The following is a 22,936-nucleotide window of genomic DNA, read 5'->3' on the forward strand; positions in this document are numbered from 1 at the left end:
CTCGACTTTAGCATACAAATTTTGGGTGGAAGTGTTGAGCTAAAAAATCCATAATATTATTATTATTATTTGTAAATGGTTAAATCAATCTTTAAATCTTCAAATACATTTATGCTTTTTATACTGTTTGGCGATTAGAGCACATTTATATCAATTTTAGGGTGTACTCAAGCAGAGGAAGGCAGGGATATAGTTATGGTGGGCGGAGGTGAACAGTAACACCCCCACCTTCAAGTTTTCACCCAGTCTAAAGCTAATTTCATAGCCATTCACTGACATTTATTGAAGTTTACCAATTTTATCACCCACCCATAAAATGCCTACGACCCACCCTTAGATTTCTACAGCTACAACTCTAGGAAGGGGAAGGATCACTTAATAAGAGCACACAAATGGACACATCACTGACTATTTGAAACCTCTTACCCGGATCTTCTCAGCCTTTTCACTGAGAGCTTTCTTTTCATCAAATTCCAGGAACCAATCCGGTTCAGTCGGTGTTGATGCAACAAGGGGCGTAGTTGGGGTGAATGTGCTATCCATATCACTTAATTCAAGTAAAAAAGAATTCAATTAGGATATAATGTAATGTAGTTAGATTTATATAGCGCTTTATACTGAAACAGCCTCAAATCGCACTAAGTGTGGATTGGTACCAGCTTCATTCATCTGTCCACAACAGGGGTTGTATGAACCAGTACACCGGGGTAACTCCCTACTTGTCTCGAAAGACATACCGGGTTCTTTGAAGTGAACATGAGCCAAATTACGTACACTGGGCCTACCGTTCATAGTCATTATACGAAAAGACTTGTTCCAACACCAAAATCTAAAGCATGCGAGCTGTTCGAACCAGCGCCAATATTATGGCTGTAGGTTGCAACGCCCCTGCCTTAACCGCTCAGCCACCCACCTCGCCTCAAGATGAGGGCCTATCATATTGATCCTGTTTACTTGCAATGCATTAAAAAAAAAACTAGTGTGTAAAAAATCAGATTTGAATTCCCAAAGTCAGTTCTTGAAAATATCAATACCTTCGCCAGTGTCTTTTGAGGCATATAGAAAACCATTATGATAATTACCATATTTAACCTCCCAGCATTTTGGAATAGTTTACTTGCACTTAAAATTATTCAACATCAAGCAACTTAAAGTCGCCATAACTTTATTTGTTGAGTCGTTACATGGATCATGTGACGTGACCGATTTAGCCACCAAATTTCACATGACATACCCAAGTTAGGTCATGTGACTATTAAACCCACCTAGATGTTTCAAGTGTTGCAGATTTATCAAGGATATCTTGGAACTCCTGCTTTTTCTTTTCCTCAAAGTCACGTAGCCAGGTAATAGCGCCACATATCAGGCTCAGGGACTTGCCCTAAAAAAGTAAAATAATGAAGATAATTCCTAGTTATTCTATAATAACAATTATAGAATTATTCTGAATAATTAGGAAGTGGATATTTGACAGAATCAAGGAGGTATGAGGGAGGGGAAGCTGTGTATCCCCATGGTGAAAAATTAGTTTGATTAAAGTGGGTTAAATTACTAAAAAAGGACCAATAAATTTTCATTTGAATGGAATAGGGATTTAGTTTCGGTACATTTTTGCACCACGACCCCACCCCCACAAGGTTAAAACCAGCCTACGGTATGCCCCAGAACGCCTGTTCATTTCCACAGCACTCACGATCGTTATTAGTGAGGGCACGCTCTAAACATAAGCAAGTGTGAATTGTACTACAGCCATTCTAATCTGTAACATTTTTTTAGTGATTTTTTTGTGTGGCACCACCAATTTGTAATTCAAAAAAGAGTGGCTCAAACTTGATTTTGTAGTGATATCTTTGATGTTTTAGGGTGGTAGCGAAAGATAGCATCAAACATTTTGACTATTTTTTTGTAAGGTCTATTTAACTGTAATATTTTTTGTTATTATCATTATTGGCTTACCGTTCCAGTTGGACTTTCAAATATTCCTATTTTTCCCTCATCCAGTGCAAGATACAGATGACTCATGAATTCCTTCTGGATGTCATAAGGAGTAAATGGAAAGAGGAAGTCTCTAGGTGGAGCTGGTTTTGATGAGACTGCAGTTGAGAATTTTGGTGACTTGGGAAAGACATCACTGACATCATCTTCGGAGAGAGAACAGTAGTCATCTGCAGAAGTATCTGATCTTTCAGAAGCCACTGATGCCATTCCAGAACAGGTTACCTTTTCATCAGTCTTTATGAATATGTCACTTTTTTATTTATAGAAAAAATAGTGTACAATTTTAAGGTCCTCACCTGAAGACCTACATGGTCATGGGTTAAAATCCTAAATATAAAAGTACTACCATAATTAATCAGGTATAAGCTCCTCCGGCAAAACTCCAGCGTATGATTTGACGAGGAGCTCAGCTTACCTATGCCGGTATTACACTAGGCATCTTCGTTCGCGTGAATCAAAAGCATCGGTTCGCTGCCTGAGCTCTGATTGGCTGCACAATTTTTTTGATTCGCAAAAAGTAGAAAAAGTTTGAACTACTGATTTCGCTGAACTGAATAAACTCTGATAGAAACTGGAATTAGGCCTAGGCCTAGTAATTTTTGAATGGGCACAACTTTATGCTTTTTTTGATCATTATATTATGAATTATATTTTGAGGTTTTTACCCTTCACCTTTACCACATGAAATAAAAATTTATTATATCTCTCTCCCTCCCTCAAAAGTGTTTGTTCATTAGGTTTTCCAACAGGATTTGATTTGACACCTAGGCCTGGTCAGAATAGGCCTAGGCCCTAGGCCTAACAAACACAATTAAACAAGTGGTCTCGAGACGTGGTCGTGGTTCACCTTCCTTACTTAGTCTAAGCCTAGGAGGGCCTAGTGTTGTAATGTATGCAATTTTTTACTTAATTAGGTATTATTGAAATGTAGGCCTAGGTCCTATGTCTTCCCAAGATTAATTACTAACACTATAATTAAACATCAAGAATTATTTCATGATTTAACTAAAACAACTCACCACACACACCAGAGGTTTTAAAGAGTCCGCGAAAATTCCGCACCAAGAGCTGAGACCTTGAAAATAATAGATTCGTCGACTAAATACAATAGGGTTATTCAGCTAAAAATAATAATATTTGTATTGTTAATGCTGACTCCTGAATTAGCCTTCCACAATAATATTGTTTAATATTTAAAAAATAATTGTAATGATTTCAATACTTTAAGCAATATCTGGTACACTAATGTTTATTTAAAAGAAATAAAAATAGAGGCTGGAAGCTCCCATTTCATTTGGCAGGCTGCTCTTCCAGGTCGTCGTCTCTCCGCCCGCCGCGCTACTACTACCGCAACGCGGCTGGGCAAAGTTTATAATCGGGATAATCCTGTTACAAATTTTACTAATTTTAATGGATTTTTACAGATTGACGTCTGTTGGGGTTTTTCTGTTCTTCCTTATCTATTTTATCTTGTGCCTTATGTACTTTCTAGAACTCATTTGAAGCTATAACAAAGACTTACTTTGCTAAAAAATAGTAAATCACTAGGCCTAGGCCCTCATCTTGACTGCAGTGCTAGGCTAGGCCTCAAGGCTAAGCCCAGTGTGGTGGTTTTGGTAAATAGCGTAACAGGGAAAGTGATCATTGTCGGCTTCAGAATTGTACAATGGCAACCGGAGGTGAAATACCAGATGAGAGCATTGCTGTTTCTCAAATAGACGATCCAGCGGTACAAAAATGTCTTCATATGATAAAATCAGCATCATCAGACACAGAAAAGTTTGCAGCTCTTTTGTTGGTAAGGAGATGAGAAAATAGATTTTTATTAACATTTTGCTTTGTTGTTGATATAATTTTTTTTTAGGAATAACATTCAATCAGAATTAGGAATTCGTAACAATTTTAGAAGTGTGAACAACCTGCCTACCAGTACCCTTACCTTTGTATGGTTAAGTTTCCCAAGACATGGGGCAAGTTTAAAGCTGCATTGTCAAATTTGCGCTGAAGTTTGCACCTTTGCACCTACAACATTGTAGGCCTAGATATTAAAGTCTTTTTTCTAGCTTAACAGGTCTAATTTGTATTATAAATATGCTTTGCTTTTTTATTACGATCGTCACTCATATTATGTTTTGTATTTCATGGATTGAATTGAGTGGAATAAATTGAACTGAATTGATTCTTACCTTAGTGATTCTTACCATAGTGATTATAAGGAGGCAGGGAGTTTAAGATTGCTGCCTCTGAAGTTTTGAATGTGTCAGTCGCAGTTTTTGATTTAATGATATACTACTGACAACATGCTCGGGTAGGCAGTTCCATTTGTCAATGACCCTGGTGTCGAAAAATAGTGTTGTGTCTTGGTTTAAGAATCTTATATGTATGATCAAAAATATTGTGTGATCTTTGTAAAGTATGTGAAAGTGTAAAACAACTATAATCAATGTTTTCAAAACCATGGATGATCTTAAAATCTTCGATCATATCTCTTCGGTCTCTTCGTTCTTTTAATGGCCATAACCCCAATGCACTTTTTCTTGAAACAGCAGAAAGAAGTCAAAGTTCTGGAACCAATTTAGTTTCAATGCACTGTAACCCAGTTAACATTGCCAAGGAATATAACCAGGATGTTTTTCCTATTTATGTTTTATTTTGCAGATTACTAAACTTGTACAGGCAGAATCAACAACCGCTGAGACTCGAAATCAAATCTTTCATGCCGTTGGATTCTCTTTTCTCAACCGACTGCTAAACACAAGTAATGTCTTAATTCGCTTTATATTTGCTATCATTTGCATTGGCTACTTCACTGCATAAAGAATGTTAGATTAATTATTGGATTTCCTGCAAATTTGCAGAGTGCTATGCTAAAATATTTATATTTTTTGTATTCACCGGTTGAATACAGTATATACTGTACTTGCATATAAGGAAACCCCGCGTATAAAACAACCCATGAGTTTGAGAAAATTTTTGGACGATTTTTTTCAAGTATAAGACGACGGTCGAAATTTCTGCTTTTTATAGTCTTGATGCATCTAGCTCACTAAAAACTGAACTAAATGCGAGGCTAATTTTCAAACAATTACAATTTTATGAGTGTTTTTTCATATTCATAAAAATCTTATTTCCCCGTATTTCAAATTGTGTTCATTAACATTTAGTAGCTTCATTATATTAGTAAATGCGGGTGTTACAGACGATCTGCACATGATTTGCGCGTGTGTTGTTACAGACGATCTGCACATGATTTGCCCGTGGGTACGATGATGTCATAATCACACACTACTCGTGGAAAATATCTATTTTTCAGAACTTGTAATCAAATTTATTGTTCGAAGGTTTGCATGGCAAAGGAATGATATATATAAAAATGCTTGCGGTACACCATGTAGAGAGTTCTGAAAAGAACTGTTGTTTGTTGAGAATGTCGCAACGTTTGGATTGAGTTGATTGAGTTTAATTAGTCTTCAGGAGAATAATCAAATTTAATGGGTAACCTTTATGAGCAAACAATTTTGACAAATATTGGTTCCAAAACAATCTGTTTTATGCCCATATATAGTCATGATGTATCTATATATGGGGTCATGATGTGATATCATCATGACCTTTTTTTGGGCATGTCGTCACATGTTTTTTTCAAACATCATTTGATGGTCTGGATAGGGCATAATAAAGCTGATAGTCCTTTGCATACTGTAAAAAAAACTCTTTGGTGAAGTATGATGTTTAATGATGTCATGATAATGGTGGCATATCTTGTTTAGGGGGTGGGAGTGGTGTATGCCTATCGAAAAATTAATTGTGCCTCCCCTCCCCATCTCTCCGAAAAAAAATCATGGTCAAATATTTAAAAATCACCTAAAATTACCTTATTTTGCAAGTTAACAGGCCCCCACTTTATCTAGATGTGTATAAGAGACAGGTGCTAGGCTAGGCCTCAAGGCTAACATATGCCACTGATAATGTCATACGTAAGATAAAATAGTGTGAACCATCCTACAACATACTTTATTAAGTTTATCCCTTTTTTTATGATGCCTTGTTACTGTTCTTGAATTATTCATTATCGTCATTTTGATAGAGGAGGCAACAGCAGGCTGTGACGTCACCACCTTCCATTCAATAGCCTTGACAATGCTAGCATGTTACAGTACAGACGAACAGTTCATCCTCCACCCCGAGATGCTCAACAAGATCCCATTGTTTAATAACATCATCACAGGAAATAGGTAAGAATAGAAGCTTGAGTCTAAACAAGTTCTCGTAATCTCAAAAGCTCTGATGAGGGCAGTATAATAGAGGCAGTAGAGATCAAAAAGATCTATTAATCAGTCAACTATTAACCAATCAGCCGAGTGTTTCTAGAGCTCCTCATGAGGGCAGTATAATAAAGAAGAAGTCAGAGCCGCAGATAGAGAGAGTTTGGCCAACTCGGTTTCAGGGATTCTGCTATACGCGCGTTGTGATTGGGTGTATCGCAATCATATGACTTACACCGGCCATGTTGTCACCAAAACAAAACATTGGCGAGCCACAAACTAACGCGATAGGATATATTAAAATCCCATAATTGAATTGTCCTCATCAACAGAATAATAAAAGAAAGTTTATGCGGCTCTGGAAGAAGCAATAGAGCTAAAAAAAATCTATTGATCAATCAGCCTCATGAGGGCAGTATAATAGAGGCAGTAGGGCTAAAAAAATATCTATTAACCAATCAGCCTAGTGTTTCTAGAGCTCCTCATCAGAGCTTAAAAAGAAATGTGAACAGTTAATGGTAAAATTGTTGTGGAGATGTAGCTTGGTGGTTAAGATGCTTGCCTACAAATTCCCAGAGTCCTAGGTTCGAGTCCTGAGACAGCACATGATTTTTTTCTCACGACTAAAAAACATCTCCACTTCCTAAGCCTTGTAATGAGACTTCGCTGATAAAGCATCACATTATTTGATTTATTTATTAAGAGGACCTCTGATTATCAGCTGAAATTCTAGGATACTGTACGCTGGAAGGGTTACCCTCTATAATATAAATAAGATTTTTAAAAATGCCACATTATCCCTAAATTTATATTCAAAATATGAATGTCTTGAGCTTTTCATTTCATGTTCACCCATTGAGGCAACATATTACTCTAATCCAACAATAACCCCCAAAATCCGAAAAGCTGTATAGTTTGTACAAGAGTTCAATCAACTTAATATTCAACAAATCAATAACTACTAATCAATCGCTACTTTTATTTGAAAAATTCTTATAAGATTTGTGCTTGGTTGCTTTGACACACAATTTAAAGTCTGATAAGATGTTTTTGTCTCTTGAGTTGACTTATTTGTACTTTGTTGCTGTAATACACCATTAAAGTCTGATAAGACATTATCTCTTCAATCTGACATACAAGACTTATTTGTACTTTATTGCTGTTATACACCATTAAAAAAATCTGATAAGACATTGTCTTGTAAGTCTGACAGACAAAACTCTAATTGTCTACAATCCTGAATATATATTGTCCATTTTATTCCAGTGCCTTATGTGAGGGAGATGGTGGACTTGCTATACTGGATGATGTCTACCAGATCTTTTACTCTCTTGTCAATTCGCCCACCGGTAGAGAGTACCTAGTGCAATACAACACTTTCACAGCTTTGTGCACTGCTATCACGAGAAATGTCAAAGGTGAACAATCTATATTTAATGCTTGCGGTATACCGCTGATCTGTACTATAGTAGCTGGATTGCTCATCGGCCAATCATTGTACAAAAAAAAGTGAAGACACCGACGCCATGTTGGAGGGCCTAGGTGACGTACCAGCTTAGACAAGTTTCTTTTGGCATATGTTTAAATTATTATCGTGAAAAAATAACGATTGCAGTTCTTTTCAATAATAAATTTAATTTAAATTCAAATCATCTAAGCACACGACGCGACTGTTTATGCAGTTTACAAATGCCCGAACGAAGTCGCGTTTTTACAGTGACGTCGATCACTAGCAATGCAATTAACTTCGCATGCGCTTTTTTAAATGGCATAAACAGTCTCGTCAAGTCGTTAGATGATTTGATATATAACATGGCATCGGTGGCTTCACTAAAATCAGCCAATTAGCAATCCAGCTATTATAGTAGAGATCAGTGGACAAGACTTGTCAAAGGTTAATAATCTTCAGTTGAACTTGCCTAAGTTGAATCCAAAATGCCATTGAAAAATTGTTCGACTTACAGATTTGTTTATTAATGGAAAACACAACAATCTGGCATGTAAAATAAGTTCGACTTAGAAATTATTCGAGTTATGCAAAGTCGACTTAGGCGAGTTTAACTGTATATTGAATGCTTGCAGTGCACGCTGTTCATAGTTCTGGAAATAACTATAGTTTTTGTCGAGAATGTCTCAACGTTTCGTTAGTAATCTAATTAACATCTCGATGAGATTTCATTGACAGATAAACCGACTAATCAGTGAGCGTCATTTTAATTTCCTTAGACAGCTGGTTTAAACACGAAACATGAGCCTAGGCCTAGTTGTCTATGCTTGGTTATAGATATCCAGATTTACACGAGCAGTGCGCATCAGTGACTTGGCTTTGCTGACAACAAGGCTTTTCCCTCTTCCTTTGGGAGCGAAATACAGAGGCTTTTACAACAATTTCCCCACCATGTTCCATGAAATAGATTAACACTATGAATGTATGAATCATTTGCATACCGCCTACTCTGAATTCTTTTTCTTAAGGAAGGTTGATAGCAAAGAAGGTTTTCGTGACTTTGTGGGCGGGGCTTCGTGTCCTTGTCGATATGTCAATTATGTTAACAATATTTGATAAAAACAACACCCTGTAATTTCATGAATTTTGACCGGGGGATTCGTTTTCTGCTAATTGTTTTTATTATTATTTTTCATCTTGAATAGGTGCGGAGAAAGCTTTTAAAGTATTAATTTATCTGTTTCACCTTGGCGGAAGGCTTGCTTGGTTACGTGAGCAGGACTCATTTGTACAATTTTTGGAAAACTTGAGTAAAGAGTTTGCAGATAGCCAGGTGAGAATAGCTCTTTATAAATAATTCTCACATACAATTTTGGAAATAGGGATTGTTCAGTCATGAATTTTTTCTTGATTTTTGTACTTTAAGGCTATTGGCTTCTAGGGTTTGTTGTGAAACCATAACTCACCTATGTTGGTAAAATGATTACCACACTGCCATCGACATCATTATCACCATCTCTATTATCATTATAATAATTTAAGTATATTTGTTATATCGTTTAAAAAGTTATTCAATGAGGCAGATTACATAAATGCAATAGAAAGTGTTTTTTCATTCATATTTGTATGAGACAGTTTTAAGAGGCCCTTGACAAAGAATAACTTTATATAAAAATGGTCATTTACAATACAAACATTAAGATTAAGTTAACACGTTCGCTGCCAGGGACGCAAGTTCAACGTCTTACAGGGTTCACTCAGGGGTCCGAGGCTGTGAGTTCTTGTTCACACATGTCCAAACATATCACTATTTGTACTGCACATAAACTCTCTGGCAGTGGTCACCAGAATGTGAACTCGCATCCTAGAGGTTCAGGAAAGAACTTGGAAATAACTATAAAAATATATACCATATGTTTGTTTAACTTTACCGTACATACTCGCATATAAGATGACCCATGTATAAGACGACAACTAAATTTGACAAGATTTTTTGATGATTTTTGTATGTTGGGCGTATGACCTCCCTGTTTTATCGTTGGAATTTCTACTTTTTATGTTCTTTTATATGGTCTTGATACTACATCTAGCTGGCTAAAAACGGAGCCAAATGCAAAGCTAATCTTCCAAAATAATACCATTTTGTGAGTTTTCAAATATTCATCAAAATCTGTTTTCTTTGTATTTAAAATTGCATTCATTTATAATATATTTAGTAGCTTCACTGCAATAGTAAATTCACAAGTTACCGACGATCTGCACATAAGACAAACATGATTTAATAAATCTACAATTTGTATGCTGTGCGTATAAGACAACCCCATTTTTTTTTATTGTAATTTGCTATTTTAGGCCTCGTCTAATATGCGAGAATATACGGTACTAATTCCCTATGGATATTCATATCCCAACACAGGAGCTGCTGAAGTTCGAATTATGTGATAAGCTGAGTTTGATCCTGGAATACTCAGGATCGATTGTAGACTTCCCGTTATCCTGGAGAAACAATGTCTTCCGAGGTGTTTCAGATTTACTCCGGAATAAATTAAGTAAGACATTTTTAGTTAAATGTATGAAGGCCCAAAAGGATTTTCTGAAGACTTCTATAGGGGGTGTGGTTGGTGGGGGGTGGGGGTGGTGTTGAGTAGTTTGGCTCAGATGAGTTGGGGATGATTAAAATTTTCCTATAAAACTAGTAAAACTTAGTTAAAAACTTCTGATGCAACAAATCGATACCTGATTATACAAAAATGTCATTCTAATTTTATTGTATATTTATGCAAATTTTATGTGATGATGTGGAGAACGATGACTCTTTTATTTGTGTTTTCCATCTTTGTCTAAATTGGTTTAAGAATTCCTGTTCAGTGGTGTAACAGTTCACTGGCTAAAGCCAGACCTTTAGGAGCCGAGGAGGCTCATCAATATTTTATTTGCTGCAAATCGGCTTAGCAGAGTGGGGCTTTTTCTGGAACAGAATGTGTTTAAAAAAACATGAAAAATACCGAAATTGACGAGCTGTGCACCATAACCAAATGATCTACCTGAACCCCAGGCTCTTCTCGAACCCAACCCTCCATTTAGTAGGACCAGAAAAGCCTTAGCAAGGGGCCCCCAGGACTGTTTGTTCTGCCACTGTTACTCTTGTGTGATTGATGATTTATTAATTGATTAATTAATATATTAATATGATTTCAGATGAATCACAAAGGGACTCACAATTAACCTTGATAGCTGGTATGGTGCAAACATGCGGAGTGGAGTGGGCATTAGGTCCAACCAAAGACGACACTAAGACGCTGCTCCTCATGGTCCACCTGGTGTGTATAGAGGTCAGGATGGTACTGGAAAATGCCACGGAGGAGAAGGTAAGTTGGAAAGAAGTTTAAAGGTGATGTTGGCAATGATTTACATAGTGATGGAGATTATGGTGATGATGTTTGTGGGTATGATGGTAATAAGTAAAGTATGTTGAATCAATTGGTCCCAGTTGCAAGGGTTCAAATGGTTTCAATTCACTTGATAGTTGCAGGTGTCTCCTGGAGATTTGTATGACCTCCCACACTAGTTGGTACTAATAGTTTTTGTGAAAATAGCTAACTATATGGGTATCACTGTATCATTGCAATACAATGTCTAAGGCGTCTCCAAATTTGAGACAAATGCGGTTATGGAGAATTGGCCAGTACACAACCAACATTATGTACGTTATTTAAACACATTTCATGCAAGAAATATAATTCATTTCATAGAGAAGAGAGAAGGCTGGTGTGTTATCTGCATGTTATAAAGTACTAGAGAATGTGATTGAGTTCCTGATGGTAGGCCCATCGATGGGGTTGGACCAGAAGCAGACCCTTCAACTACACGCTGCCATGACTGGAGCGTTTGGTGCTATTATCTTTCACCTGAAGAATGTGCAAGCGGACCCACAAAAGGTAATTTATTTATAATGAAGATAATGATACTGATAATGATTGTAACGATAACAACAATAGTGATTATGATAATAAAACCTGGTTTCCATAAAATTGCTACAGTAATTGCTACATTATATATTTGGTCCTGATTTAATTGGGAAGACTTCCCGATTTTTTGATAAACTGGGGTCAACTCTTTCGATTATTTAGTGACAGATCCTAACCATTAACCAATCATCCGTCCGATTCACTGAAAAAACATCAGCTGCCTTTTGAGTTGATTATAGCAATTAATTTTCTCGTATATTTTTATTGTTTAGGTTGATGATCCAATTGTGCAAGCATCAGTGCGTGTATTTAGCACATGGTTGGCCGAGGAAACATCAGCACTCAAGGAAGGAGTTAATGAGATCCTTCCTTTTCTTATCCATATCTCGTATGTAATTTTTATAGAATACTATACTTCAATGCAAATATTTTCGATACAGAATAATATTTTAGTATATAAATGTACTTGTAAAAGTGAATTGTGACGTCATCACTGCAACTTGCAATGTTATTTGCCTATCTCCAACAGTGCACCATTTTCATATAGTGCATGATTGGCTTGAACTTTTAGGTTTTGTGTGCAAAAGACCAATGCAACTTGTACATCTCGCGCACTGCGATGAATTTTAGGCTAGTATTTTTACACTAGGACGCGCACCTGCGGGAAGAAACCCACCCAATTGTTTTTTTATTCTTAATCAGGGATATTATATTAATTTCATTTTCTCTAATCTTCAGGACAAAATCATTTCACGAGGTTGTGACATGCTCTTCACCGAATGTCGGTGAATTAGACAGTCGTACTGACCTCCTGCGCTTGTTGTTGCCTGGCCTGTGTCACCTGAGCGTGGAGCCTATCCCGCGCAAAATCCTGGTGGAACATAACTGTATGGAGCTCCTCCTGCAATACTTCAACTACCAGTGGCAGCTTTTAAAACAAGGCAAGCAAGCAGAAGATTCAGAGGTATCTTAATCTAATCTAATCTGGTCTTTTATATAACGCCAGCTTTCTTTACAGATATGAAGCGCTGTAAATTTTTCCCTGGTCAATGGTTCCACATGCGTAAGTGTTGTTGCCATCTTGGCGCGAAGCAGGCAACCCCACCAGGTACCCATTTATACTCCTGGGTGGAGAAAAGGACTCAAGCGAAATGCACAAACTGTTCCCGCCGTGCTAAACCGCTATGAAGGAATTTTCTAACCTTTGTAACAATAAATAATTGTTATATCGATGTGAGTTTGCATTTGCAAATATCATAGTAATAATATGATGCCTGATGTGAGTTCACGTCAGGAATTATCATAGGACTCAGTACATTCCCAAACACTTGCAAAAAAATTTGCAAGAGATTAGGGTGGGAATTGAACCCACGACCCCCAGAACTGTGCCTGGCACCATAACGACTAGACTACCGAGCTTGCACTTAGTGACTAGTGTTGAATCCAATCCCCAAGTAGTAGCATTATTTTCCAAACAGTGTCTGAAATAACTTTAAATGAATTGCTTCATATATATAAATCAATCTGTTACAATTATATATTGTTTTAATGATTGATAAATTGGAGATATTGATGATAATAAGCTGATAATGTTGTGAGGGGAAAAGGGCCTATATAAAATGTTTACAGGCAATAATAGCTCTTTCTGGTCACTATTTTCCAAAAAGTATCTAAAATTGCTTTATATATATAAATCAAACTGTTACAATTATATATTTTTTTAATGATTGATAAATTGGAGATATTGATGATAATAAGCTGATAAAGTTGTGAGGGGGAAAGGGCCTATATAAAATGTTTACAGGCAATAATAGCTCTTTCTGGTCACTATTTTCCAAAAAGTATCTAAAATTGCTTTATATATATAAATCAAACTGTTACAATTATATATTTTTTTAATGATTGATAAATTGGAGATATTGATAATAATAAGCTGATAAAGTTGTGAGGGGAAAAGGGCCTATATAAAATGTTTACAGGCAATAATAGCTCTTTCTGGTCACTATTTTCCAAAAAGTGTCTAAAATAACTTGAAATGAATTGCTTTTTTTTTTTATAAATCAATCTGTTACAATCATAATTTTTTAATGATTGGTATATAAAAAATTGGGGATAATTGTAATAATATTCAATTAATTGTAAAGTTATTGAGGCCATATTGGCTCTTTCTGGTCATTATTTTCCAGAGTCTGAAATAACTTTTAATGAATTGCTTTGTATATAAATCAATCTGTTGTTTCATCTAGACTATACTTGGCCTAGGCTAAATTCCAAAAACATTGCAGCTGGCGTAGGCCTAATCCTAAAATTAAATGAAATCACCCTCCGCCATAAGATTAAATCTGCTTTTTTTTCATATTTTACGAAAGGCATTCTCAAGACTCGATAGGGCTAATACTGCTGTGTATGAAAACAAGGGTCTATGTCTGAGACTAGGACTTTAAGCAACAGCTTTTGCCCAAGCTTGTGTTATATTAAGAGTATCTTTGTATAGCATGTTTTTAAGTTATACCTGCTTGCATGCCTAGAAAACGATACTGTTCAACTATTGTTTCATCTCCCACTTTACAAGTACAATTTCTGCTAATTGTAAATGTCACCTTGTCAAAATTAAGTGTTTGGTTGGGCAGTAGTTGCTTAGCAATGGCAGGCAATAATTATGTAGCAAAATACAGTATTGCAGCATAGTGGGTAGTAAAAATATTCTGAAAGAAATATAGTGACATCACAATGGGGCGGGGCATAGCAACAATATCCAAAACCATTATGCAACAATTTATAATTTGCTATTAAATTCATATTGTTTTTTTATTTGTTAATAGATGGCTATTGCCACACTGTGCAATATTTTCTTGAACATAACGGTTGAGGAACCGGAGATCATCACAAAACGACAGGTGTTTGATGAGCTATTCTGTCTTATATTGAATTCATTACCAACTCTAGGTAAGCATTGAATTAATTAAGAATTAGCCTTCCCTAATGAGTGAAGCTGCAGAAATTCTTTTGTTTATACCTGTGCTATTTTTATTCATTTTGTTGTAGTTGTCAGTAGTAAATTGTTACTACGATAACTAAAGTTTGGTATGTCCGATTGGTTTTAAAATTAATAATTAATGATTTAGTGCATTTGCATTGTGTTACCACCACAAGCTTATGGATCACAACACTTAACATTCTAAACACAAACTCAATATGTGGCAAAGACAAGCCAAACCAGTCACTCGTCGCAAATCCTGTTTCAGAGAAAATGGCCAAAACATGCTGGAATGTCAAATTTAAAAAAATCTATTTTATTGCTCTAAACTAACCTTTACATATCTATACATCATTCTATGCTGTTATTTTCCCCATTTTTAATGTTAAAACAACACTTTTTAAGGATTTAATAATCGTTTCTGCATGAGAAATGCCTGAAATCATAAACTTTGAAGGCTGATTTCTCGTATATTGTTCTTTAAACAGCTGTATGTTTAAACGCTTGTAACTTAATAAGGAGATGTCCCATTTGAATGATTTTTTTACCATTTTATAGCTATTATTTTACTCTCTAACACTGTATTAATAACTCAAAATCGATTTTTGCGACGAGTGACTGGTTTGGCTTGTCTTTGCCACATATGCTTATCATAAATTTTCAGAATTCAAAGATTTTAACATTCTGGAGAATAATTGCCCCACGTGTAGGCTATGCTTTTATACGTAAAAGGAGTAATTCTAGTTAACATCTTTATGTTTGTAGTCAAGAATTTTGCTGGCTGGCCTCACAGGTTGGATTCCATTATTCATTGCTGGTGCGCAGTGCAGAGATTTTATTTATCTTCGTTCGTGTTTAGTTATAGCTTTAATTTCTTGAATAAATGTATACTGTTTATTTTGTACACTAATGGAATCAAACCAGCCTGATGATAAATAAATAATAAAAGTATATAAAATATAAAGTAGTAATGGTCATGGTTGGAGATTTACATAACAAATAATATTAAAATTTAATATAAAAAATTAAATATTAATATTACTTACGTACTGTATGTAAAACATATGGGGCTTGCCATGCCAAAACTTTTTTTTAATATTATATTCATATAATATGTTCATATTCATTTACTGGAATCGACTTAACTATTGCTAAAGTTATGAGTGAAAGTATTACGGCTCCTCTGTGTTAATTTTTTGGCTTATTTGACTGGTTCATTTCGTTGAATACGAATTTTCGCTTAGTATTATTTTCATTCGACTGGTTCGTAAAATAGATTTTGTTGACAACAAAGTTAACGTAACCAGAATGTAATGTGTTAATCAGTGTTAAATTTTGCATGTGACCAAAAAAAATATGGCCGATTGGTCAGTTTAGCAACAACATTTGCGTTAATATAATTTAGATTAAATTTCGGAAAATAAAAATTATAATATTTACCCACAATGAAGTCAAAAAATAATTGTAGGCTAACAGAATTCAAAAACTGGATGAAAATATTTTTTTACGAAAAACCCATACTGCCACAATCCGAAGCAGCCTTGATTACGCAGCGTGTATCGCGGTAACTATGCAGCCATTTTGTATTGTCAAGTATTTACCAGTTTTCTATTCGATTGGTCTTCTTCGTTAAGTAGGGTTGTACCACTGCGCAGGTGGGCGTGTTTTAACAAAGAACGACCAGTCGAATACTGCCATTGCCAAATTCTTATTATAATTACTCAATTTAACAATTAGTAACAGTATGCTGGTTCTTGGGATAGCAAGCCTCTTGGTAAATAACAAATCGATTTGTAACATTTTTGTTTTTCTCAATATTTTCATAGGGCTGGATTATCTTGTGATTTCTTTCAACATGATCGTCCTGGGCATGATGCTGTTGAGACAGTTTGCAAAACACACAGGTTTGAATCAAAACAAATTCCAAATTCTCCCATCATGCAATGTTCAGCTAACACTGACCAATCACAGAATAATATTATATGAATATGACCAATCAAAAGTAGTTTTTATACTCATTTTATTATTTCCACCCAGAATTCTCCTGTTCAGACCAGCTGAAAGTCTTTATACATACCAGTGTGCAGTTTATAGTTGGTGCATATGCTGTTGTTGGAAAGGGCGTGTGTGAAGTCAGTGAGCATTATCAGCCATTTTGGCAGGATATCATGGAGCTATGGTATTTGGGACTGCAAGGTAAGTAATCGATTTAATGCATTGATGTTGTATTTGTTTTTATGAATGAAATAGTTGTGCCAGAGAGCTTCCTAATTACAGAGAAAAAAGAAAACAGCAGGTAAAGACAAAAGAAAAAATGCTATGCACTACAATTGTGATGTTGCTGCTACCAAATTTTGTGAAAGACTTTTTTTTTGGACAGTGAGCCCTGACAAGTAACGTGTCAAGGGCCAACACACCAATTTCAGAGAGAGTAGACTTTGTATTTCTAATTCTACTTTATTCGACAAAAGTTGAATATGTTATCCTGGGGAGAATTACTAGTCTTGCGTGCAATTCACTACTGACAAGTACTGTACATGTGTGGAAAATTCCTGATAGATCATTCTGGACATGCGCATGGACATGCATGGGCAGTTTTGAAGCAGCCTGTGATGCTGTGATGATACGATCGTAGCTTTTACGAAAGTTCCCATGCCAAAGATAACGATAAAATGAACGCTATAACGAAATTTATTTGGCGATTTTCTTATGTAAAACATAATATTATACTACACTATTAAATTAATACAAGTACGACCATTCTTTCATCAGCAATATATTGATTTAAGAGAAATTAACAAAATCACAATCTGTAGATGACGATGTCAGGTCAAGCGTTCGGAAAAATCGTAGTTTGTACTATATAGGCCTAGGTAGTAAAAAATTGCCGAGGCTGCCGACCTCGGAGAATTTAAGGTCGACAAATTTTTGCCTACCTAATTTTTTCCTAATTTCATGGGCTGCGCCATATAAATTCTGGTTCTAAAAAAAAAATTAAAATAAAAAACCTTATATTTTTTTTATTTTTTTTTTTTTGTTCCAACAAATCTTTCCGAGTCATTTTTAAGGGTAATTTACTCAGCTGTTAATATTCAGTACATGGAAAAATATAAAATAAATGATGAAAATAGGAAAAGATAAATAAATTATAATAATAATTGGCCGGACCACACTTTCTGAATTATGATGATACAGTAGTTTTTAAATAACATACGGATACCTATAAATTACATGAATTTATTATTAATGTTTGCATCACATTATGTTCTTTATGATATTTAAGGCCAAAAGAAAATTCCACAATGCACTTGTTTTTTCATTGCCTATTTACATTTCTTTAACAATATTTAATTTTAGTATGAATGATTATAAAATTACAATAACTATAATAATTATTTGTAAAATGTTGGGGGTTGGAGTCGTCAGTTCCATAACGCATAAATAACAATTATATGGCGGGTTGGATGGCCAGGCGTTGAAGGCAGGGGCGCGGCAACTTGCAGCCATAACATCTGCGTTATTTCGAACGGCACGCTCACCTATAGTTTTGGTGGTGGAACAAGTCTTCTCGGATAAGGACTATAAACCGTAGGCCAAGTGTACACAATGGCTCGTGTGCACTATAAAGATTCCAGTACATCTTTCGACACGAGTTGGGGGTTACCCTGGTGTACTGGTTCATACAGCCCCTGTTGTGGACAGACCAGAGGTAGCCGGTACCGATTTACCTGGTAGCTCAGACACGAAGAGACCGTTGGTGAGAGACCGTTGGTGAGAGCAAAGTGTCAAAGTATACTGTGCGAACTAGTCCACACATCCAGTGCTTTGAGACTTCGACACGAGTTAGGGGTTACCCATTTTATATTATTCTTTTATGGATACTTTTTTCTTTTTGTCTCATCATTTCTTTATGCATATTTAAATTTTTTTTTTCATTGTTTTTTAACAGTGCTGACTGCATGTATCTCATTGGTGCCCTGGTTATCAGATGTTATTTTTGAAACGGAAATGATAAATCAGGCTGCAAAAATCCTATGTAATTGTAAAAGTGAGTAATATTTTATGTGAATAAATTTATACTTTACTTTGTATATTTAGATAGTAGTAGAACCAGTGGTGACTCTAGAAATTTGTCGACAGGGGGTCTGACATGTCTGACAGGGAGGTCCGAACCAAGGGGGGGGGGGCGGCTAGAGCCTCGGTCAGGGTCTTGGGATAAAATCACTGAGTAGAGCTGATGTTAAATGGCTGTAATTTCAACTATATTTTTAATATTATTATTTTTAAGCCATAAAATACTAGAATACCCCTTTTTGCCACCCTCTCTGTGTCTGCCAAAGTGTTTCAGTGAAAGTGACTTCGCTATGGAGAATCAACTTTACTAGTTATTATCAAGATTATAATTAAACATGTATAAATTTTGTATATCGCAGATGTACAGCCTGATCTTCGGACACTTTATGGGGCGATGCTGTCTGAACTAAGTAAACATAACGCATCGGCGTTGGCTAGAATTAAACAACTCAACGGCATGGATATTGCAAGGTAGGAGTCCTCTCTTGACAATGGTTTACTAATTGCAGTGTGATAAAAAAAATATTGAGGAAGCACTACTGTATATGAGAAAATGAGTGCAATTTTGTGTTGTTTGTTTTTTGTTTTTTTTTTGCACATTAACTTCTCAGCTGGTGGCACTTGGGGGGAGGGGGGTGGTGTGGGGTTGAGGTGTATATCTTAACGAATACCCTAGATATGCCACTGCCCATATTGTGTCACAATACCACTCTCAAAGGCTTTTAAAACGACTTCTCGTATGGCATGAAGCATGAAGAGGCTCTAAATAATCAGCTCCCACTCCCAAAGACTTCTTGTATGGCGTGAAGCATCAAAAGGCTCCACTCCCCACTTTCTTTCACTTTCAAAATGACTTCTTGTAATGGCATGATCATCAAGAGGCTCTAAATATTCAGTTCTCCACTCCCCACACCCAAAGACTTTCAAAATGACTTCTTGTATGGCATGAAGCGTCAAGAGGCTCGAAATCGTCAGCTCTCCACTCCCAAAGCATTATAAAAGAGACAGGGTTGTAGAGCAAGTGTCACCAAATGGCAATCAATTACAGTAGTTGTAAAACATCAAGAGCTCCAAATGATCAGCTCTTTATTCCAAAGAGAATTGCTTCATCAAGCACCAGGAGCTCCAGTTGATTGGCCTGTGTTTGATGTATCTCATTCTATAGAGGATACTGATATGCCATGCTCTCCAAGTAGATTGGTTGATAGTTGGTTGTTTGGCTGACAGTTCAGCCTGCCTGCTCCGCCATCTAGAAACAGTAGTAATGATTTGGTTTACACCACTAATGCTATTTTTAATTATGTTTTGTGTTTTTTGTCAGAATGCATAAGCTTGAAGAACTGGGCATAATACTTCAGAGATGATGTAAATTTGTTAAGGAATCAGAAAGACAATTTTGTTGAAAATCTACAAAGACCCGATGGCAAGAATTGTACAACAGTAGAAAGCAGACCAAACTGAAAGAACAATAAATAAAATCCTGTCAACTGGCTAATCTCAAGCTTGCTTCCAATCAAAATTAAGGCAAAAAAAAAAGCAGAATACATTTTACAAAACAGCGCATTGTGGCTTGAGTTATGCAAGGTGTTTCCAGTTAGAACACATTACATAAAACTGGCTAAAACTGGATGAATCTAGTTTGTTCTGGTTTTCTTTTAATTTTTTAAGGGTTTGCCAATAAAGTATAGGTATATTTATACCACCAATTCTTGACATGAACTAATCGGTAATGTGTAAGCTGGCTAAAACTGGATGAATCTAGTTTGTTCCAGTTTTATTTTAATGTTTCATGGGTTTGCAGATATAGCTATATTCCCACCATTTCTTGACATGAGTTAATCGGTAGTGCGTATGCTAAAATCTGGTGCATTTTTTATAGGCATATAGTAATAAAACTAGATTTGAGCATTAGCATCTAATGATGTTTGTAAAAGATAGTGTACAATTTATTTTTCTAGACTGCATTCACTTGAAATTAATGATAAACAATTTGTTGAATTGCTTCTTTTATCACTGTGTGATACCCACCACTGTAAAAAATGTAAATTAGCATACTTAAAAATGGAATAAATTTTATTGCTGAAAATAATATTAGTCTGGATTTATTGAGACTTGTCTATTGTCATCTGAAAGACTTTTAAAGCGACTTTTATGGCATAAAGCATAAAGAGTCGCTATATAATCAGTTCTTCACTCCCAAAGACTTATAAAATTATTTTTATTGTGTGGCATGAAGCATCAAAAGGCTCTACATAATGTATTTTGTCTTAATGATTCAGGTGTGATGTTTAATGATTCTGAACTTTGTGTCGTTCGAAGTTTGAGAGGTATTACACAGTGAAACGATCGTTATTGCGCAAAGTGCACAGTTTAATAGAACTTTAATAATTAGGAAGATTTCGTTTGCACGATGGTGGTAGGACATGGAACGCAATGACGGCATCTGTACATGCGAGAACTTTAAGCCTACGATGTGCAGAGATCACAGAGTGGACACGGTCGAGTGAATCTGTTCTAGGGTTATGTCATCGTGCGCAAATCTCCCTAATATTGGTGGTTGCGTGCAACTACTTTCCTACAATTGTCTATTATAAGTCATATCAAATTGTGTTCATATTATATTCATAAGCATAAATCATCATAATCATAACATAATTATGATCATAATCAACATCGTCTTTATCAATTTGATCGTCCTTCTCATTATCATAATTGCTGTTGTTAATATTATCATCATCTTTATCATTATCATTAGCATGGTTCTCTCATCATTAGCTCAGACGTAGTTCACTATGAAATATTTACAAAAAGAAGAGAACAACCTATAAATTTCTATTTCAAAATAATTTTATTTATATTATCACAACATCCAATAATTTTCATAACATTAAATGTCCATGTTTACTTGTTTTACTTAGATATTTATTATGCAAATATCTTATCAAAGCATGGAGGAATAACGCTTTAAAATAGTGTATATAAACACTAACTTGTATGTACAATTATCAGAAATATCGTTTCACTATTTCATACCATTTACCCATCAATTCATGAACACGGCAATTATATTGAGGTAGACTTAGTCATGGTTCCGTTACACTCTACGATGTCAAACATAGATGGTCACCTCTGGCGGATTATCGGGACAATGAAGACATTCTGACTAGACGGTTTATGAACATACTTTGTACCGAAGATAGAACACGAAACACGACTGGGATATGGCGCCACAAGAGCATTTGATTTTAAACCTGTAGCATTGAGCCTGAAATGCCAGATGTTTTCTGTCGATGAACTTCTTAAACCAAAGGCTGCAGAGTAAGAGTGTCTTCGCTGTCCTGATAGTCCGCCAGAGGTGACCATCTATGTTTGAGATCGTGGTGTGTAACATAACTGCGACTAAATCGAACTCTGTGACTGTGATTATGTTTTGTTCAATTGTTAATCTATGTGTAAAATATATCCGATGTGATATTAGTAAACCGTGTATATAGTGTTGTTCATATCGTTCATCATAAGCTTAAAGTTACACGAAAAATTATGTAGCATTTTTATTTCATAAAATATTAAATTATATAGGTTTGTGCACGATACAAAATAGTGAAACAATATTCCTGATAATTGTACATAACAGTTATTGTACATTATTTTAAAGCGTTACTTTATTAAAACATGTTGTATAACAAATATCCTAAATAAAAATGTATACATGAACATTAATTGTAATGCTGTGATGTTGCAATAATACTTTGATAAGACATTTGTATAACAAATACCTTAACATTAATTGTTATGATGATATATAAATAAAATTATTTTTAAAATAGAAATGTATAGGTTGTTCCCTTTTTTCAAAGTCAATTAGGTTAGTGATGATGACAGAACCATGCTAAAGACTATGAAGATGTTAATATATAATATCAATAACAATTATGGTAAGAAGGAGACGACGACGGTCAAAAACATTAATAACGATGAAGCTGATTCCTCAAGATCATGATGTTTATATTATAATATAAACACAATGTTATATGATGATGACGACGACGAGCAAAACATTAATAAATAATACAGATGATGATGATTCTTTAAAGCATGATAAATCTAATGATGACGACGACGAGCAAAACATTAATAAATAATACAGATGATGATGATTCTTTAAAGCATAATAAATCTAATGATGACGACGACGAGCAAAACATTA

General features: G+C 35.4%; 2 protein-coding genes across 2 annotated transcripts in view; one reads left to right on the forward strand and one right to left on the reverse strand.

Moving 5' to 3' along the window:
- The window catches only part of LOC117100245 (ATP-dependent DNA helicase DDX11-like), a 20,317-nt gene extending 17,232 nt beyond the window's left edge, over positions 1 to 3,085 (reverse strand). The window contains exons 1-4 of the mRNA XM_033239846.1: positions 3,018 to 3,085; positions 1,957 to 2,248; positions 1,266 to 1,381; positions 427 to 547 (exon numbers count right to left, since the gene is read on the reverse strand). Of these exons, the coding sequence (XP_033095737.1) occupies positions 427 to 547; positions 1,266 to 1,381; positions 1,957 to 2,205 (486 nt within the window). The 5' untranslated portion in view covers positions 2,206 to 2,248; positions 3,018 to 3,085. The remainder of the gene's footprint in view (positions 1 to 426; positions 548 to 1,265; positions 1,382 to 1,956; positions 2,249 to 3,017) is intronic.
- Positions 3,086 to 3,327: 242 nt separating this feature from the next.
- Positions 3,328 to 20,818, forward strand: LOC117100229 (neurochondrin-like). Its single transcript, XM_033239827.1, has 16 exons — positions 3,328 to 3,796; positions 4,657 to 4,756; positions 6,086 to 6,233; positions 7,530 to 7,681; positions 8,916 to 9,043; positions 10,127 to 10,259; positions 10,909 to 11,078; positions 11,463 to 11,648; positions 11,951 to 12,066; positions 12,417 to 12,642; positions 14,501 to 14,624; positions 16,482 to 16,559; positions 16,693 to 16,851; positions 18,605 to 18,703; positions 19,089 to 19,200; positions 20,051 to 20,818. The coding sequence occupies exons 1-16, from the start codon at positions 3,665 to 3,667 to the stop codon at positions 20,091 to 20,093; spliced, it is 2,106 nt and encodes a 701-aa protein (XP_033095718.1). The 5' UTR covers positions 3,328 to 3,664; the 3' UTR covers positions 20,094 to 20,818.
- The last annotated feature ends 2,118 nt before the right edge of the window (positions 20,819 to 22,936 follow it).

This window comes from Anneissia japonica, unplaced genomic scaffold (genome assembly GCF_011630105.1).
Source record: "Anneissia japonica isolate Jap-2015-1 unplaced genomic scaffold, ASM1163010v1 scaffold6788_len1366326_cov149, whole genome shotgun sequence".
NCBI classification, from domain to species: Eukaryota; Metazoa; Echinodermata; class Crinoidea; order Comatulida; family Comatulidae; genus Anneissia; species Anneissia japonica.

What these genes read in the sequence shown, in the direction of transcription:
- LOC117100229 (XM_033239827.1), top strand. Translation starts at nt 3,665, where the DNA reads ATGGCAACCGGAGGTGAAATACCAGATGAGAGCATTGCTGTTTCTCAA. An exon ending in AGTTTGCAGCTCTTTTGTTG is followed by an intron (nt 3,797 to 4,656) that starts GTAAGGAGATGA and finishes TTTATTTTGCAG; the next exon opens with ATTACTAAACTTGTACAGGC. An exon ending in ATGGTATTTGGGACTGCAAG is followed by an intron (nt 16,852 to 18,604) that starts GTAAGTAATCGA and finishes GTTTTTTAACAG; the next exon opens with TGCTGACTGCATGTATCTCA.